The sequence below is a fragment of the Stenella coeruleoalba genome (assembly GCF_951394435.1).
Source record: "Stenella coeruleoalba genome assembly, chromosome: 9".
NCBI lineage: Eukaryota > Metazoa > Chordata > Mammalia > Artiodactyla > Delphinidae > Stenella > Stenella coeruleoalba.
In genome coordinates, this window is record NC_137155.1 from 63,227,170 (window position 1) to 63,246,362 (window position 19,193).

The window sequence follows — 19,193 nt, forward strand, 5'->3', positions numbered from 1 at the left end:
AGGATACACATGAAGTAAAAGTGAAGGGATGACAAAAGGTATTCCACACAAATGGAAATGAAAAGAAAGCAGGGGTAAATATATATATATATATATATATATAATATATTATATGTATATATAAAATCAGGTGAAACACACTAAGTTGAAAAATGTAACGAGACAAAGGAGAAAGTCACTATATAATGATAAAGGGGTCACTTCATCAAAAGGATATAACAATTCTAAATCTATATGCACCCAGCATTAAGACACTTAACTATATTAAGCAAATATTAATAGATAGGAGAGGAGAAATAGACAGCAGCACAATAATTCCAGGGGACTTAAGTACTCAATTTAACATTGGATAGATCATCCAGACAAAAAATCATTAAGGAAATGTTGGACTTGAACTACACTTTAGACTAACTGGACCTAAGCATACACACAGTGCATTCTATTCAACAGCAGCAGAGCACACATTCTCCTCAAGCACACATGGAACATTCTCCAGGATAAATCACATGTTAGGTCACAAAACGAGTTTTAACAAATTTAAGATTGAAATCATATCAAGTATTTTTTCTGCCCACAACAGTATGAAATTAGAAGTAGGAGAGCTGGAAAATTCACAAATATAATCCTGAACTATCAATGGGTTAAAGATGAAATCAAAAGGAAATCAAAAAGTATCTTGAAACAAATGAAAATAGAAACACAACATACCAAAATTTATGAGATGCAGCAAAAGCAATTCTAAGAGGGAAGTTTATAGCAATAAATGCCTACATTAAGAAAAAAGAGTTCAAATAAACAACTTAACTATACATCTCAAGGAACTAGAAGAAGAAGAACAAACTAAGCCCAAAATTAGAAGGAAGAAAATAAACATCAGAGAAGAAATAACTGAAATAGAAGAAATAATAGAAAAAAAATCAATGAAATTAAGAGGTTTTTTTTTTTTTTTGGAAAAGATAAACAAAATTGACAAGGCTTTAATTGAACTGAGGAAAAAAGACTCAAATAAAGAAAATCATAAATGCAAGAGAGGACATTACAACTAAATACAAAGAATCATAAGAAACTGTATAAACAATCATAAACCAGCATATTGGACAACCTGGAAGAAATGGATACTTTCCTAGAAACATACAATCTACCAGGACTGAATTGGAAGAAATAGAAACTCTGAACAGACTTAAAACTAGTAAGGAGATTGAATTAATAATCAAAAGTCTCCCAACAAAAAAACCTGCAAGACCAGATGGCTTCACTGGAGAATTCTATCAAACATTTAGACAAGAATTAATGCCAATCATTCTCAAACTCTTCCAAAAAATTTAAGAGAAAAGAAGACTTCCAAACTCATTTTACAAGGCTAGTATTACCTTGACATTGAAGTAAGACAAGGACAATAAAAATAAAAGAATATTGTAGGCCAATATCCCTGATGAATACAGATGCCAAAATCCTTAACAAATAGTAGAAACCAAATTCAACATCACATTAAAAGGATAATACACCATGATCAAGTGGGATTTATCTTTGCAATGTTAGGACGGTTCAACATATACAAATCAGTAAATGTGAAACACTACATTAACAGAATGAAAGATAAAAATCATGTGCTCATCGCAATAGAGACAGGAAAAGCATTTGACAAAATCCAAAACCCCTTCATGATAAAAACAAAAAAAACTCTCAACAAATTAGGTATAGACAATACAATACAGGCAATATATGACAAGCTCACAGCTAACTTCACACTCAATGGTGAAAAGCTCAAAGTTTTTCCTCTAAGATCAGGAGCAAAACAAGGATGCCCACTCTTGCCATTTATCTTCAACACAGTACTAAAAGTCTTAGCCAGGGCAATAAGGCAAGAAAAAGAAACAAAAGGGATCAAAGTCAGAAAGGAAGAAATAAAATTGTCCATGTTTGCAGTACCTAGAAATAAATTTAACTGAGGAGGAGACAGACTTGTATACTGAAAACTGTAAGACACTGATGAAAGAAATTGAAGAAGACACAATTAAATGGAGAGATACCCTATGCGTTTGGTTTGGAAAAATTAATGTTGTTAAAATGTCCATACTACCCCAAGTGATCTACAGATTCAATTCAATCCCTAACAAAATTCCAATGACATTTGTCACATATATAGAAAGAACAATCTTTTTTTTTTTTTTTGCATTGCAGTATGGGTAAGAATTGCTTTATGAAAATTCATTTACATATACATGAGTGTGCCTAAGAACAATCTTAAAATTCATAAACCACAAAAGACCCTGAATTTCCAAAATAATCTTGAGAAAAGCAGAACAAAGCTATAGGTATTACATTTCCTGATTTCAAACTATATTACAAAACTATAGTAGTCAAAACAGTGTGAGACTGGCATAAAAAAAGACACAAAGACCAATGGAACAGAAATAGAGAACCCAGAATTAAACCAATGCATAAACTGCCAATTTATCTTTGACAAAGGCACTAAGAACATGCACAGAGAAAGGACAGCATTTTCAATAAATAATGTTGGGAAAACTGGACAACCACATGCAAAAGAATGAAATTAACTCTTATCTTACACAACTCACTAAGATTGAGTAGAAATGGATGAAAGGCTTAAATTTAATACTTTAAACCATAAAACTACTATGAGAAAACAAAGGGGAAAAGCTTCTTGACAGTGGTCTTGGTAATAACTTTTTTGGACTTGACACCAAAAGCACAAGCAACAAAAGCAAAAATAAAAAAGGGTGACAATATCAACTTAAAAGCTTTTGCACAAAAAGGAAATAGAATGAAAAAGAAACCTACAGAATGGGGGAAAATATTTGCAAACTGTGTACCTGATAAGGGGTTAATATCTGAAGTATCTATCTATATATAAGGAACTCATACAACTAAATGGCAAAACAACAAAAAAAATCTGATTTTAAAATGGCAAAAAACCTGAACATTTTTCCAAAGAATATACATAAATTGTCAATAAATTGTCAACAGGTACATGAAAATGTGCTCAACATCATTAATTACCAGGGAAATGCAATTCAAAACCACAATGAGATATCACCTCATGTCTATTAGAATGGCTATTATCAAAAAGAAAAGAGATAACAAATGTTGATGAAGATGTAGAGAAAAGGACTGTTGATGGGAATGTAAATTGGTATAACATTGTGTAAAACAGTATGTAGGTTCCTCAAAAAAATAAAATAGAACTACCATATGATCAAGCCATCCCACTGCTGGGAACACATCCAAAGGAATAAAAATCCATATCCTGAAGAGATATCTGTACTTTCTTGTCCATTGCAGCATTATTCATCATAGCCAAGATATGGAAACACCCTAAGTGTCTGCTGATGGATGAATGGTGTATTTCTAAAAGCACTGCTGTTGGTCCTTCTAAATCTTAGATCCACCACTTTTGGAACCCTCACCCTGTGAGAGAGTCACAGGATTCTCAAGGCACTTGTCTCCTGCTTCTTTTGACTTACAGCTTACAAAGGGAGAGATACTCCAATATCACAAAGGCATAATTGCTTCTATTAAAAATAACCATGTTTTGGGGAATGGGCTTAAAGGAGAGATGTGAGGTCAGAAACAGCCAACAAAGGGGAGCAGGAAAGAAAAGTACCTAAAATAATAGACCTAAAGAGTAGCACTGGTAGCCTTAGAAGTTGCCAGGAACCAGATCTTTTGGTGGAGTCACTGTCATTCATTAAGGTTATGTAATCATCTCTACTGTGCAGAAGAGAGTGGAGACTGCTAGACCAACAGAGAGGTGTGAACCATAGAGCATATGCAGAGGAAAAACCAGGGAGTTGAGAATTCTTGATAAGAAACCATAATAGAGATTGACCATGGATTCCAGGCTGTGTCAGAAAGCAAACCGGGAATGCTGATTAGATTACAGCAGTTGACATCTTGGCGCCTTGAGGCAGCTGAAGAACAAACAGATTTAGTGAGCGGGGAGAAGAGGAATGCAAGCATGTGGATACCAGGTGGGATTTCTTAAAAGGAGCAGTTTCAGGCAATGGCAAGGTCTGGGCTGTGACCACAGAAGCAGAATTGGCAGCATGCAGTTCACCCATTGTCTTCTTCAGGGAGCCTTGCAAATAAGACAGGCTTCTGTTAAGGACATTGTTTAGATTCCAAATTAAAAGTGCCTTATAGCCACCAAATATTAGAGTGTTATTGTGAAGGGATGTGGGGAGATGGCTTCAGGTCATATGCTTGATGGTCACCTGGCACCTTCCCTGAAGCACTTAAACCTGAATACAAAAAACTACTGACCTATATTATCTTAGGAGGTGTTCTATTTAAGAATAATTTCTACCATTATGCCATGAAGAAACTAAAATCACTGTCTCAATTCAAAATGTCATTCTGTTGCTGACATCCAATTCTTACAACCCTTGGTTATTTTTCAATCTTGGATGAAATGCCTGTCAAGATCTCCGTTGGCCTATTGCAAGATGATTTCCCATTGGTTGTTGGTTGATTTGTTTTTTCAGTCAACCAGAGGTTTGGCTGTGGGATTTAGCTGAAAACCCAGGGACTGATTTGGAGAAGTGAAGATAACAAGTAGGAACTGAAGTCCCAAGCACATGGCTGTGAAAGGCAGCAGAGTGAAGAGTTAAGATCACTGGCTCGGTACTCAGATCTGGCATCAAACTCAATCTCCACCTGCCAGTTGAGTAGAAGAATCCCATTCTCAGTGTTGTCTTCTGTACTATGGGCTAATAATGTCTACTTTGCTGACTTTTTTCACAAAGATTAGACAAGATCAATTATGTAAAGCACTAAACACAGTTCATTAAACTGTAACATTAGCATTAAAAAATAAAATAAAATAACCATGTTTTATTAGAGCAATCTTTTCACAGTGTACTCTTGGGAGACAAAAACCTTAACCATCACACCGTGCAACCTGGAGATTTTACCTATTGGAAGAGACACCTCTAGAAGAACTCTCTTCAACCTTGCTGGAAGGACCCCTATCAGGTACTGCTAACCAACCCTTATGCCACCAGAATCCAAGGAACAGACTCTTGGATTCATGCGACACACCTAAAGAAAGTACAGAACCCTGACTGGACCTGCACATCATCTGGTGACTTGAAAGTAAAGATTTCCCAGAACTGACGTAGATGACATCTGATGAGACAGCTTTCCCAGGATACCCAGGCCAGGACTGTTGGAAGTTTGTCATCAAACTTTTAAGGATGACATAACACTTCAGATGATCACAGATATTTAGTATCTTGATAACATATGAACTTTAGATAAAAAAGTGCCTGTGAGTTCTCCCTCTCACCCCTCCTTGTTACTCGCATGTGACCTCAATAGGTTTCCAATCTGTGCATTTTTCCTCTGATGTGAGACACTACACTCAGGAAAGGTCCTTCCTGGCACTGAGGGACAAAAAGCTGCTGAAACTAGAAAACCTGACTCTTGATCAATGATGCTTTCAGAGAAAGGTCTTGATCAAAAGGGGGAAAGTAAAAAAAAATAATAAATAGAAATCTCAATTAAATAGAGTTGGAGACAAGAAGGAGGAACTTTCATGCCCTGTAAGAACAGCAGAGTCCAACAGGAAGAAGGAGGATTCCTCTTCTTTCCTGGCAAGGATTCAGCCAATGAAAAGCCATGGACTTTTGGTTTACTATAGCTCTCCCAACTTCGTTTTCCCCTCTATGAAAGTCATTGCTGTGCAGGGACTTGCATGTGGCTCACCATGGTTATAAAACTCAAAGTGCAATCCTCTGCTGACCCCCAATAAACCCATCTTTGTTGGAGAAATATCTGGCAGTCCATTTGTTTTAGGGCAACTATGAATAAAGAAAATGTGGCACATATATGCAATGGATTATTATTCACCCATAAAAAACAAGGAAATCCTGTCATTTGCAACTACATGGATGAACCTGGAAGGCATTACGCTATGTGAAACAGGGCAGACAGGGAAAGACAAATATTTTATGGTATCACTCACATGTGGAATCTAAAAAAGACAAAAAAAAAGTCAAACTCAGAAACAGAGAGTAGACTGGTGGTTGCCAGGGTCTGGGGACTGAGGGTAATGACGTGATGTTCTTTAAAGGGTACAAACTTTTAGTTATAAGATGAAGGAATTCTGAGGAAGCAATGTACAGCATAGTGACTACAGTTAATAAAACTGCATTATATACTTGACATCTGCTAAAAGCGTAGCCCTTAAGTGTTCTCACACACACACAAGGTAACTCTGTGAGGTGTTGGATGTGTTAATTAACTTGGTTGTGGTGATCACTTTACAACATATATGTATATCAAATCATTATATTATATACTTTATATATACACATATTTATTTGGCAAAAAATGAAAACTATGAAAGAGAATATGGGGAAATACTTCTACGATTTTGATGTGAAGTGTTTCTAAGCACAGACGTTAACACAGAAAACAGAGCAAGTGTACAGTTGTGATTGTATACGAATTTTAAACTTCTATAAAGCAATGACCATTAATAAACTATATATTGATATCCTAGAATAAACTATGTTATAGACATAATAGACAAAAGATTATTGTCTATAATATAAAAAGACACCACAAATCAATTTTCAAATGGTCAAAAAGAAACGCAGGGCTTCCCTGGTGGCGCAGTGGTTGAGAGTCCGCCTGCCGATGCAGGGGACACGGGTTCATGCCCCGGTCCGGGAAGATCCCACATGCCGCGGAGCGGCTGGGCCCATGAGCCATGGCCGCTGAGCCTGCGCGTCCGGAGCCTTTGCTCCGCAACGGGAGAGGCCACAACAGTGAGAGGCCCGCGTACCGCAAAAAAAAAGAAAAAAGAAAGAAAGAAACACAAATAGCCAACAGACTTATGGAAAGATGTAAAACTTCACTGGCAAAGACTTGTAAGGTGAGTTACTTTTAAAAAAACTATCAGTTAGAAAATGTTATAAGTTTAATAACAGTGGTGTTCATGGAGATGCAGAGAAATGGACACTCTCACCATTATAAGTTCTCAGTATCCATCAAATTATAAAAATTCATACCTTATGGTCTAGCAGTCCCATATCAAATATTTCAAATATTCAATATTTTAAATACTGAAATAAGTGTTCAAATGAATGTGTACAAGGATGTTAATTACTCATAGCACTGGTTGTTATGACAAAAAGGTAAATATAATCTAAATGTCCACTGATGTGGGAATGGCTAATTACATGATAGTCACTCATGATGCTGAACAATAAAACGTGGAGACTACCACAACGTATGAGGAAGATCTAGGCAGATGCCCAAGACACGCTGTTACATAAAAGTTACAGAATAATACCATTTAAACAATACATTGGGTTTTCAGAAGTGTTTTCTGGAATGATACATACAAAGCCACTTACAATCAGCACTAATTGAGGAGTACACTGAAGAGAGGGGAACATTTCCTCTTTTCTTGATATACTATTTTTTCTGATTGTATTACTATAAGCATATAGTTGACTCCTGAACAACATGGAGGTGAGGGGCGCAGTTGAAAGTCCGAGTATAAATTATAGTTGGCCCTCCATATACTTGGTCCCTCTGTATCCCGGGATTCAACCAACCACAGATCTAGTAATAGTGTAGTATTTATTATTGGGAAAAACATCTGCAAGTAAGTGGACCCATGCAGTTCAAATCCATGTTGTTCAACAGTCAACTGTATTATTTTTGTGATTTAAAGGCCACTCTGCCCATAGCCATCACTTTCAGGAATGTAATCGCCAAAAAGGACCTCCTAACTTTGAGCGAAGTATCTTCCTTCCACCAATTGGCTCCCTCAAGTCTGTCATCTTCCACATTATACTCTCTCAAATGTTTGAAGACAGCTGCCATGTACCCCTCAATCTTCTATTATTCAATTAAATATCCCAGGTCTTTTCATGCATTCCTTAAGTGAACAGTTTTCAGGGCTCTAAAAACATTCTTTTTAGAATGTCAAGACATGTTCCCCCAGGCTCCATCTGACCAGAACGAAGTAGAGTGGATCTACTAACCCTCTTGATTTGGAAACAATTTCAACAAACAAGATGTTACCATTTCAACCATAAGATTCTAATTAGCTCTTCTGGCTACCATACAAAACTGTTTACTGAAAATATAAGCATGGGGTACAGGGTTCATGGAAACTCTATTCTATCTTCAGAATTTTTTCTGTAAATCTAAAGCTGTCCTAAAATAAATTTTATTAAAAATAATCCATCTAATGAACATATCTACAAATATAAAATGTAATCTGAGTAAAATTTTCCTCAGAAGGAAGTTTTCTTCACAATTCTCATGTCCTATAGCAAAGTGTGATTTGAGTTATATTTTGCTCATATTTATCCCATAATTCTAGTGACTAATAAAACTACAAAGAAATGCAATAAAACAAGCAGTTTTAACAATAATGTAGGAAAAGTTATTTCATGAATATTCAGAAAAACAAGTATGTTTTCTCTGAAAGTTCAAAAAAAAAAAAAAAGAATCGCCAAAATAAAACTTTAGCTTACTTCTGTTTACTGACTTTAAATTGTAGTGGTATATTAAAATTAAACTAAATCAATTTAAACTTTGAGTTAATTCACAAATATAAACCCTTCAAAACAAGTCCAAATGCATAAAAGAGAGACAGCCATAAGAATAATACATTCGGTCTTTTTTTTTAAGAAGACATCTAAGTTTGGTTCATGTTTCCTGTTGTAATCATAATGCTTAAGTTTAATGTATATTCATTTGAAAAACTGATATTACAGTAAGTTATTTAATAACTGAATATAGTATGGTTTAAAAACAACTATGAAATAATTACCTCAGATAAGTGTTTGCAGATAAGACACGTAAAATATCACGAAAAGCCTGTGAATAGAATCAAATCGATGAAATTTCTAAGGAATTAAGCGATGTTTAAAATGTCCTGATTCATTAACAAAAATACCCCCACTAGAAAGAAGTATTTTTATTGTTAAAATGAGTCCTCAGAAACAGTTTAGTTCCAGCTCTACCTCAGGCAAAAGTTGTAACCTCCTTTTCTATTAAAAAAAAAAGTTTTGGAGTAAATCTTTCAGCTCTAAAATTCTAAGCTTTTTATATGTGGATAACTTCTTACCAGTGTTTAAGTTTATATTTTACTGGGAGGCAGGTGGGTTGTGGGGGATTGGTTTCCACAAAGGAGGCAGCTTCCTCCAGGTACTTTCAGAGACTATTTTATCTTGACCTTCTAAGCAAATTAGGAATTTCTCTCTATCTACACAGTCTATATGCCTGCTTCACTCAAACTCCTGATTATTATAAAATTAGCTATGGCGTATCTGCTTCCCTGATCTACCTCAGCCTGAAGTGACTGCTACAGAAGGCTTAAGAGCCCTTATCAAAATGGGACTTCCCTGGTGTACCAGATGATGATGAGAGAGGGAGAAGTGAAGGCAAAAAATGTGGAAGATAACTTTGGCCAAAGAGGTTTTAGCAGCAATTACACACAACTTAAGAAATTTACAGGGAACTTAAAATTTTGCACTCTGCATGATATGTGGCTTATAACCCACAGATAAACAATGAAAAAAATACGTAATAAAATTTCGACTCTAATGTTAAATTAAATCTAAGTTTAGAATTTTTAACTTCTCTCATTGATTCAAGGGCATCTGGCATGGACGAATGTTTCAAATAATGAAAATGAGATTATCAGTCTTTTTGGCAAGCAAAAGCCTATTCAAAGGTATAGATAACCGAATATATGCATTTATAGGAGACTAAGATTCAATAGTGTTACAGGAAATCATACTAGACATGCCTTCCTCCTTTCCTTCTCAGAAGTGATTTCACACAAGTGAAAAGTTAAATGAACATCAGAAGTAGCCCTGAGGTGGAAAATAAGCCATAATAGGACAATTAAAGACTGAGGTGTTTATGTGGATGCAGAAAGGAGTTAAGCTTTAATGGCTGCAGGGATGTGTGTGTGTGTGTGTGTGTGTGTGTGTGTGTGTGTGTGCATGCGTGAATGCATGCGTGAGTGCGCCTGCTACTGCACGTGCACGGTTTGAGCTGTGGTATGTTTGGGGGCTAGTATGATGTTTATGAGTCTTAGATCTTGTATCTTTATTTTTAAAATAGTTAATAGTAGATCTAGTTATCATTTTCTCCTGTGCTAGATATCTCCCCTCTGAACAGTTAATTCTTGCATTAGTCCCCCCCCAAGTGGAGCCTTGTAAGAATAACACAAATTGCCATGATGGAATAGAGAAATAGGCTAGTGGAGAAAATATGCAACTTGAGCTAAGTAGGGCCAAAGCAATGGAAAGCAGCAAACCTGTGTGTAGTTTACCCATTTGTATCTATCCTGACTCTTTCCACATGGTCCCTAGAGAACTGGATCAAGGGTGAAACAACAGAGATGTACAGGGAGATGCCTTTCTCACTCATAAATTATTCATCTTCTATGTGAAAACAAAGGAATGAGAAATGTGGGAACTGTAAATACATAGGGAAGATAGACAATTTGACTTTAAATTTAGAACACTGGCTTCAACAGAACCACACTTCGTATGACAGTAGAGAAATCATGTTATTGCTATCTGCTTAAAAGCATAAAATACATACTGACTTAAGGCAGGACAACTTTTAAACACTAAAAACAAAGATGGTTCAAAATTGCTAAAAACTGAGGACCCACTGTCTTTAACCAGACTTTTGGATAAACTACTCCCAGACCAAGAAAATCTTCCAGTGGTATTTTAAACATTATTTCTTCTACTGTGATAACATTTTGGTTTTTTGTGAACACAGTGAACAGTAGAGAATGATATTTTACTGGCTATACAAATTTCTCCTGTTCATGTCTCAAAATGGATCAAGACTTTTTTGAATGTGCTTTATATTTGAAAGATACCAAAGTGGTCATTGTACTTTTCTTTTTTAGTACCTATAACAATTGCAATTATTTAATCATTTGGGAAATTATTTGCTGAATGTTCCCCCTGGCTCAGACTGTGAGTTTCAAGATAGGGCTGGGCTTGTTTTATTTATCTCAGTGTACCTACTTTGTTAACGTAGTTCTTAGAACATGGTAACTGACAAATTTCTTTCGAAAGAATGAGTAAAAATATCTTTTCTAATGTGGCTTTCAGAAAAACACCCACATAATACTAGATAAAGAAAAATCTGAATAAAAAAAGTTTTTTAGGGAAGGAAGAGTTCATCCTAAAAGTAAGACAGAATTCTGAGCTATTAGCATTAATCTAAGTCCTTGTCGTGAACCCAAAAGCAAGTGAAAAAAATTTTAAATACCTTTTTAAAGATAAAATAAGTAATCGCAATAACGATTGGAAGCAACAATGTCTCTGTGTATCTCAGTGGCGTCTGAAATATAGCAAATTATTCAAAATAATTATTTATTAAATTTTACATTAAATGAATAAAAATGTATGTCAACTTGAGTGTCACAATAAGATTTCATAAAGGTAAAAGATATCTTTGTCATTAACAGACTATATATTTATTGAGTTTCATGTTCTAATACAAGAATCAAAAATATAAAATAGTTATACAAATATATCAAATAGTTTTAATGATAAAAACTATTAAAATTAGCTATGGATATTATTTTTTCCTTTCTTTTGGCTTTATCTTTGCTTTATTTATATAATAGTAAGTTTAAAATGCATGTTTACTGATCCCTGGGCCCTAGATTATCATTTCCTGGGCTGCAAATTCTATTATTTTCATTTGTGAAACTACAGAACTAACAATGAAGAAAGTTACATTAAGTAATTACTGTAAGTATGAATAAGTAATAAAATAATAGCAGCAGCTTAATAATTCTCATGAATTGTGATAAAGAGTGATTTACCATGTAACAAAATCATATATTTCTTGGAGGCAGGAATCAAGTAATTTTACTCTTCATAGTCCGACTACAAACTGCCTCACAGATAATTAGTGGTCAATAATTGTTTTTGAATAAATGTATGACTGATTGGATAGATAAGAGAATAATAGATGATTAGTAGTATATCTTTCTTGGCAATGTCTTATTTTAAAAGTTTGTAATATTTGGGATATTAAGTGAAAAAAACCCTGAATTTTTAAAAAACAAAAACAAGAATTTGGGTTTATATTTCCTGAGTGGTCCTCCAACTGACCCAGATTATTAAAAGTAATTGAACTGTAGTAACAGTAATTGACTATGGGTCATACAGTATGTTAGGCACTTGCCCTGGTAGGGGCCATTGTTTACTGATTTTACACATAAGAAACCAGGTGAGGAAGGCCATATAGTTAGCAAAAGTTACCGTAAAAAAATGATAGAGTAAGTAAATTGGGTGTTTCTGAATAAAACTTTTGAGTTTCAGATTAAAGGGAAAACTTAAGAGCAAGAACCCATCATACCTGTAGAGGAGAAAAAAAGAAACATTCATACCGCTTTTTCCATGAAGTCAAATTCAGGAGCACAGGTGTAAATTAAAGTATCAAAATCTGTATATCTTAAGATTCTGGCTGCAATAAGGTCACTCAGGCCAATCTGGAAGAAAATAAAAACAAATTAAAATTACACAAATAATTATAGTTAATAATAATTGGTTTGATGTAATAGTAACAAAGTCTACAGAGAAGATAAATCCAAGGTACATGGATGACTCTCCAAAAAAACAAAAAATACAGTGAATCACATTATGCGCTGAATTATGAAGAAAATTGAAAACAAACAGAAATAGCAAGAGAAATGAAAAGGAAAAAGAAGTTCAGAAAAAGCAAGCAGAGAAGGTGATAATGTAAAGAATGAGCTAAAATCAACATTTGCTGGGCACAAACCACCATGCAGTTGATCATGAGATTTTATAATCAGATCACTTATCAAGAAAAAACCAATTTCAGTTAACTCCTTTCACCACACATTGTAAATCATGAACAAATTTTCCATGCACTGTCATTTTCACAAAGCCTCATACATTAAGCACAATTTTTGGTGCTTCTTGAATTTTTCAGACATACATTCAAGCCATTAACTATGAGAGTTATTCTTCAAGAGAATTACAACAACTATACATACTCCTTTGATTTAGTTACTTGATCTCAAAGAACTTTAAAATAAACACCACCAACAAAATCCAATGTAGAGCTATTTTCTACTGATTATTTATTACCTACTTTGGTGAGACAATTGTTTTTATACTGCATTCTTAGAAGGCCAGATAAAGAAAAATATTTGGCATGTAAAACATTAACTCAAACTACTTTAAAAGGACATAAATTATTATATATCAACTTTGATGATTATCTATGGTTTTCATTTATTCATGATTCCCCTTATCTACCAGTAGCAAGGATAATTTACAGTTAACTTTATTTTTCTAATTTAGAATAGGCCTGGTGACTAATTACAATTTAACCAAGCCACTTTAGTTTCAAGTCTTTCTCACAGCTATCACACAGAAGTCACTTAAGAATACCAAGGGGTGTGTGTGTGTGTGTGTATGTGTGTGTCTTAGGATTTGTAAAGAGCTGGGTGACAATGTGGAGCAAGGCAAGAAAGAAAATAACAGACCAACTTAATAAATAACTTAGGAGGCCTAAATAAATTTACCATAAAATGTATACCCCCTACAGAATAAAAATTTAAGAACAACAAATAAACCTAATAAACCACTCTGCAGATCTAACAATAAATGGCAAATAAATCCTTACATTTTGAAATTTTATTTAACATGAACATGTATGCAGACTCAATTCTCCTGGATAGTGACAGCATTTGACATTTTAAGAGAGTAACTATCTATAATCCCTTGTTAAAGTTGAAGCAATTTCAGCATTAGACAGAGTCCTAATTGGAGAGTACTACATAAGGTAAATTTCAGAGTAGATTATTGTATGATACACTCATCTATCCTCATATCCAAACAGAGAGTGCTGAAAAATCAAAAGTTAAAATCATGCATTGTTTTCTATTCCCAAAACAAACTAGTAAATAGGAACTTTTGCTTTGAAAAGGGCCATTATTTGAGGTATTAGCCTTAAAACAGACAGAAACAACATGCATGAGGGATGTGGTCCATATATTTTCCAGAAGTTGAAAAGACAGAGAAGTTTTATCATTCTCTTTATACAAGAAAAACTTTAAAAATATCAAATCACATCTTAATTTTAATCTATAATTATAAATAAAATTATATTGAGATCTTGACTTCTATATTGCAAAGCTGAGTACAGACTCTTCATATGTTAACATTTACAATGAATTAATAACTTACTAAACAAACTACTTGTATTTTAACCAAAATATAAACAACTACTTAACATATTTTTTTCCTAGAAGGCTAAGTCACCATTCATTGATATACTTTCTTCTTAGTGGGTTGAAAAGATCTGCAGGGTATTAGTACTGACTCTGCCAATAACTAGTTTGGGACCTTGAAGAAGGCACTTAACCTCTATAAAATGAAGAGGTTTCATTTAAAAATAGATGGTTTCAAAGTCTTCATCCAACTAAATATGTATATAAATTCTAATGTTTTAACCAGAAAGTACTTACATGGTCTGAAACACCTAAAATTTTAGATGTCAGAAATTTCAGAATGATTGTCCCACAAAACCAAGCACTTCCTTGAATTATCTAGAAAATAAACAAAATAGATATAAGTCAGAAGACCAAAAGGCCCTCCTCCTGGAAATTAAACCTCCTATTAATAAGTCTTGAGTGAAAGGGAAATACAAACTCAAAAAAAAATTTTTTTAAATATGGTTATGAAAACTACATATTAGAAACTAAGGGATGCATGTAAAGCAATGATCAGAAGAAAATTCATGGCCTCATAAACTTTTATCAATAAAAATGAGAGTAAAGGAAATAAATGAAAAGCTGGACTCAAATATCTAGATAAAGAACAACAAAATAAACAAAAACACATGAAAGGAAATATTCAAGAGAAGAACAGTCTATTATATTTAGACCTATGTGCATCCATTTTGTTGTCCTTTACTTCTTCTGGATGTTCTAACATTCCTTCTCTCATCATTTACTTCCTGTTTCAAGGATTTCTATTAATCATTGTTTAAGGGTTGCTCTGCTAGCAACAAATTCTTAGTTTTCCTTCATCTGCGAATATGTTTTACTTTCCCCTTCATTCCTAAAAGACACTTTCATTGGATATATAACTTGTGGTTGACAATTCTTTCCAGCACTTGACAAATGTTGTGCCACCTCCTTCTGGCTCCCATAGTTTCAGATGAGAAGTCTGCTGTAAATTCGAATCAGTTTTGCCCTAAAGGTAATGCATCATTTCCCTCTGTCTGCTTTCAAGACTTTTTCTTTGCCTTTCGTTTGCAGAAGTTGAATTATGATGTGTCTTTGCATGGATTTTGTTGGCTTTATCCTACCTAGGATTAACTCAGTTTCTTGACTCTATAGAGTTACGTCTTTTACCAAATTTGGAAAGTTCTCAGCCATTACTTCTCTTTTTTTTTTTAACATCTTTATTGGAGTATAATTGCTTTACAATGGTGTGTTAGTTTATGCTTTATAACAAAGTGAATCAGTTATACATATACATATGTCCCCATATCTCTTCCCTGTTGCATCTCCCTCCCTCCCACCCTCCCTATCCCACCCCTCTAGGTGGTCACAAAGCACCAAGCTGATCTCCCTGTGCTATGTGGCTGCTTCCCACTAGCTATCTATTTTACGCCATTACTTCTTCAAATACTTTTTCAGCCCCACTCTTTTTCCTCTCCTGTGGAACTCGCACAATACAAATATTAAATCTTCTATTATTGTCCCACATTTCCCTAAGCCTCTATCATTTTTTTCCAGTTACTTTTCCTCTGTTGTTTAGATTGGGTAATTTCTATTATTCTATCTTCAAGTACACTGATTGCTTTCTTTGTTATATTCATTCTTCTATGAAGCTCATTCACTGAGTTTTTTATTTCAGTTACAGTATTTTTCAAGTTGTTATTTTTTTTTAAATTCCCAAGTTATTCCTTTTTTTAAAAAAAATTTTTGATTTCTTTGGTGATATTTTGTTTGCTTCTAGAGTACTTATAATTGCTCACTGAAGTATTTTTATGATGACTGCTTTAAAATTCTTGCCAAATAATCCCAACATCTTACTCATCTGGGTGTTAACATCTCTTTATTGCCTTTTCTCATTCAAGTTGTAATTTTCCTTATCCTTATTACATGATAAATGCTTTTACACATTTAAAAAAAATTTAAATTTCAAAAATATTAGATTTATTCAGATACTATGTATTTTTTTCTCCCTAATATATATAGCATATTTTCAAAAATATGTTTTTGTTTGTTGCCAAAGAACAGAAATGCAATTAACTTTTGAATATTAATCTTATACCTAGCCATGTTATTGAATTTTTATAATTTCTTATAAGTATTTTGTTTTACATGTAAATAATGATATAATAAACTTTGATTTTTCTTTCCATTTCTTTTCTAATCCTGTTATTTACTTTCTTGCTTTTACATGTTTGAACCTTTAATAAAATGTGAAAAAACATATTTATCTTGATCTTCATAAATGGAATACTCCAAATATCTCTCCTGCAAAACCAATGACTGCTGAAGAATTTTATTGGGTTAAGTAAACTCCCTGCTATTTCTTCTGTGCTAAGAGTTTTTATCATAAATGGGTGTTTAATTTTATGAAATTTATTTTCTGCATCTAATGAGATGATCATAAAGTATTTGTCTCCTTTAATTTGCTAGTGTGACAATTTATATTTATAAATTTTCCAGAAACATCTTTGCATTCGTGGGATGAACCCAATTTGACAAGAATGGATTATCCCTTTTTCCTACAAAAACAGGTGTTTTTGTAAGAAAAAGTGCTATTTCACAAAATAGCTTTGCTATTTCTTTTTGACGGTCTTCCAGAAAAAAGACATAAAAAGCCAGAATGTTTTCTGTGTTGTTCAGATGACTACCATGACTAATTTCTCCCTTTTGCAAGAGATTGATGGTATTAATTATATCAGTTTTAAAACGTAAGTATAAGCTGAACATTCAATATATCTTAACTATTCTCTCCTTAGATTTTTGTTTCTTTGAAATTCTTGACTTGAAAGCTTTTTATTCTTTGCAGTCTAAAACTGAAAATATTTAAGACAATAAAATTTCCTCTGAACACAACTTTGGCAGAATTCCCTAAACATCCACAGATACTGCTCTATTTGTTGTCATTTTTCAGTAATTTGTAATTAAAATTTTGACTTCCTTTTGAGTTAAATTATTAAATAAAAATCTTTAAATTTTCTGTTGATTTCTTGGTTTAATCTTTAAAAAAACAAGCTTTGCGAATTTTTCTGAAGAAAAAAATCAAAATATTAGAAGGGTCATATCATTCAATAACAAGTGTATTTTCACCATAGGGTATGGGAGAATGCTTCCAGCAATAAGAAACTGGCAACTCATTCCATTTTGTTTGTTTATATTCTGAGTGGCTATCTACCCTCTTATCATTTCCAGTTTTACCATACCAATATATAATATGTAATCACAGAGTTCTTTAATATGGTAGATTTTATTTTTTAGTAGGAGTACATTAAAGACCTAGAGAAAAAGAATGTCATCTGTCTGATATTACGAGAATTAGTCATTGCAGTGCCTACTTAATAAGGTACTTACTTTACTTTGTAACATAACATACAAATATAGAGATAACATGGGCCATCCATTTGTACATTTGCAAAGAAGTCAAACAAAGATCAGGTAGTGGCTGAGTTGAAATAAAAAGGAACCGGGAGATTGTAGGGAAAATGTTAAAAGGACAAAAATAAATAAGAGTCTAAAGTTGGAAGCCAAAGGAAAGATAGATGATGGATAAATGTAGAGAACAGAAAAAGGGAAAGTGGGGACAGAACTACGGACTGAGTTATTTTGAAGAGAAGGTTAGTAAATGTAAAGAAAGAAACTCAAAGCAAATAGAAAAAAAAATTAAAAGCAAGGTAGTAGGGTATATCAGAAGGAAAAGTAAAGAAGAAAGGCCTGAGGGTAGTGCTGAAATAAATGAACTAACTTCTTGAAAATGACTTGTAGATATTGGTAAGGAGTGTTTCCCACCTTATGTAAGTAGCTATTTATAACATTTACTAACTATAAATCATTCATTTTTAAAGCATATTATCTGTATTCAGTTTATAGAAATAAAAAAGGATTTGAAGAAATTGTGTTAAAAATGTTGACCCTTACCCAAAAGTGGAGTTCAGATGCATCCAATCTTTGAATTTTATTTTTCCTTAGAATTATCACCTAAAATGCATATGACATAAAATGACACAATCAAATTAAATTAACTTTTTAAAAATTACATTTCAAAAGTTACACAGCCACCCCCTTCCATCTTGGCTATCACCAGACATTTTCCTTCTTAATTGTTGATTTTTCTGAATTTGGACATGGAAAATTTCCTTGGGGTGAAAGCCAAATGCTTTGTGTACCAGAAAGTTGACCCTAGAATCAAGTTAATTCCTTACGAGTTACTTGGGATGTTTTATGCAGGGTAGTTCCTCTGAGGAGATAGATGGTGTGTGAAAGGTATGTCCATGCAAGCATACATGTAAGTTATCCAGAAAAATTAGTGGTCTAAATTAACATGAAAATCCTTCCTCTCCAAACCCACAAATATTTTAAAATGTTTAAAAATATATATATATCTAACTGAATTTATAAGAAAGAAAAGGAACTTTCCAGGTGCCAGAGAAAAGAAGGTGATTTTTAAAAAGCAAAACATTAATTAGGAGAGTTTTTAAGGAGTTGGCAGTTTTTAAGGAGGTCTGTAGAACAAGGTTACAACTATGGGCTTGTATTAAAAGGGAGGGCAGCAGAAGACTTGGGACTATGAAAGGTAAGAAACTGGAATTAAGACTCATGCATACAGCTGGGGTCCTCAAAAACTATACCCTTGGTGCTATCAACTGAATGTTTACGTCCCTCCACCGATCCTGTGTTGAAACCCTAAGCTCCAATGTGACACATTTAGAGGTGGAACCCTTTGTGAGGTAATTAGATCATGAGGGTGGGAACCTCATAAATGGGATTAGTGCCTTTCTAAGGACAGACATGAGAGAGATGATCGCTCTCTCCATCATGGGAGGATACAATGAAGGTATCTGTCTGCAAATCAAGAAGAAAGCCCTCATCAAGAACTAAATCAGCTGACACCTTGATCTCGGGCTTT

General features: G+C 33.8%; 1 protein-coding gene across 1 annotated transcript in view; it reads right to left on the minus strand.

Moving 5' to 3' along the window:
• The window catches only part of DPY19L2 (dpy-19 like 2), an 88,587-nt gene that overhangs the window by 22,222 nt on the left and 47,172 nt on the right, over positions 1–19,193 (minus strand). The window contains exons 12-16 of the mRNA XM_079932254.1: positions 18,206–18,265; positions 14,534–14,614; positions 12,425–12,526; positions 11,293–11,364; positions 8,819–8,865 (exon numbers count right to left, since the gene is read on the minus strand). Coding sequence (XP_079788380.1) covers positions 8,819–8,865; positions 11,293–11,364; positions 12,425–12,526; positions 14,534–14,614; positions 18,206–18,265 — 362 coding nt within the window. The remainder of the gene's footprint in view (positions 1–8,818; positions 8,866–11,292; positions 11,365–12,424; positions 12,527–14,533; positions 14,615–18,205; positions 18,266–19,193) is intronic.